This window comes from Penaeus monodon, chromosome 24, assembly GCF_015228065.2.
Source record: "Penaeus monodon isolate SGIC_2016 chromosome 24, NSTDA_Pmon_1, whole genome shotgun sequence".
NCBI lineage: Eukaryota > Metazoa > Arthropoda > Malacostraca > Decapoda > Penaeidae > Penaeus > Penaeus monodon.
This window is the reverse complement of record NC_051409.1, coordinates 16,702,493-16,702,795: the sequence shown is the minus strand read 5'-3', so window position 1 is coordinate 16,702,795 and position 303 is coordinate 16,702,493. Positions and strand designations below refer to the sequence as shown.

The 303-nt window shown below is 48.5% G+C and overlaps 1 protein-coding gene across 1 annotated transcript in view; it reads left to right on the top strand.

Annotated features, from left to right (window-relative positions):
* Positions 1-303, top strand: part of LOC119588629 — a gene marked incomplete at its 5' end in the record, with an annotated part of 218,878 nt that overhangs the window by 113,685 nt on the left and 104,890 nt on the right. Inside the window, 1 exon segment of the mRNA XM_037937267.1 lies at positions 125-266. Within this exon segment, the coding sequence (XP_037793195.1) occupies positions 125-266 (142 nt within the window).

The following is a 303-nucleotide window of genomic DNA, read 5'->3' as shown; positions in this document are numbered from 1 at the left end:
GCCTGCACCATTACCCTACCAGTATTTCAAACTATACTTTTAACAAATCTGCTCATTATCAACTTTACTATAAACCCACCATCCAGCCACCTACTTACCCTCCGGCCTCCCCTCCCCCTCTCAGGAGGTCTCCCGCACTGACCGCCAGGTGACCCTCAGCATCACCAGCATGACCTCAGCTGCCACGGGCGAGTATAAGTGTGAGGTTATAGCAGAACACCCTTCCTTTAGAACCGAGACGGACAGTGCTATTATGACTGTGTTAGGTAAGTGGAAGGAATTCTTTTCTGTTTTTAGTGATTG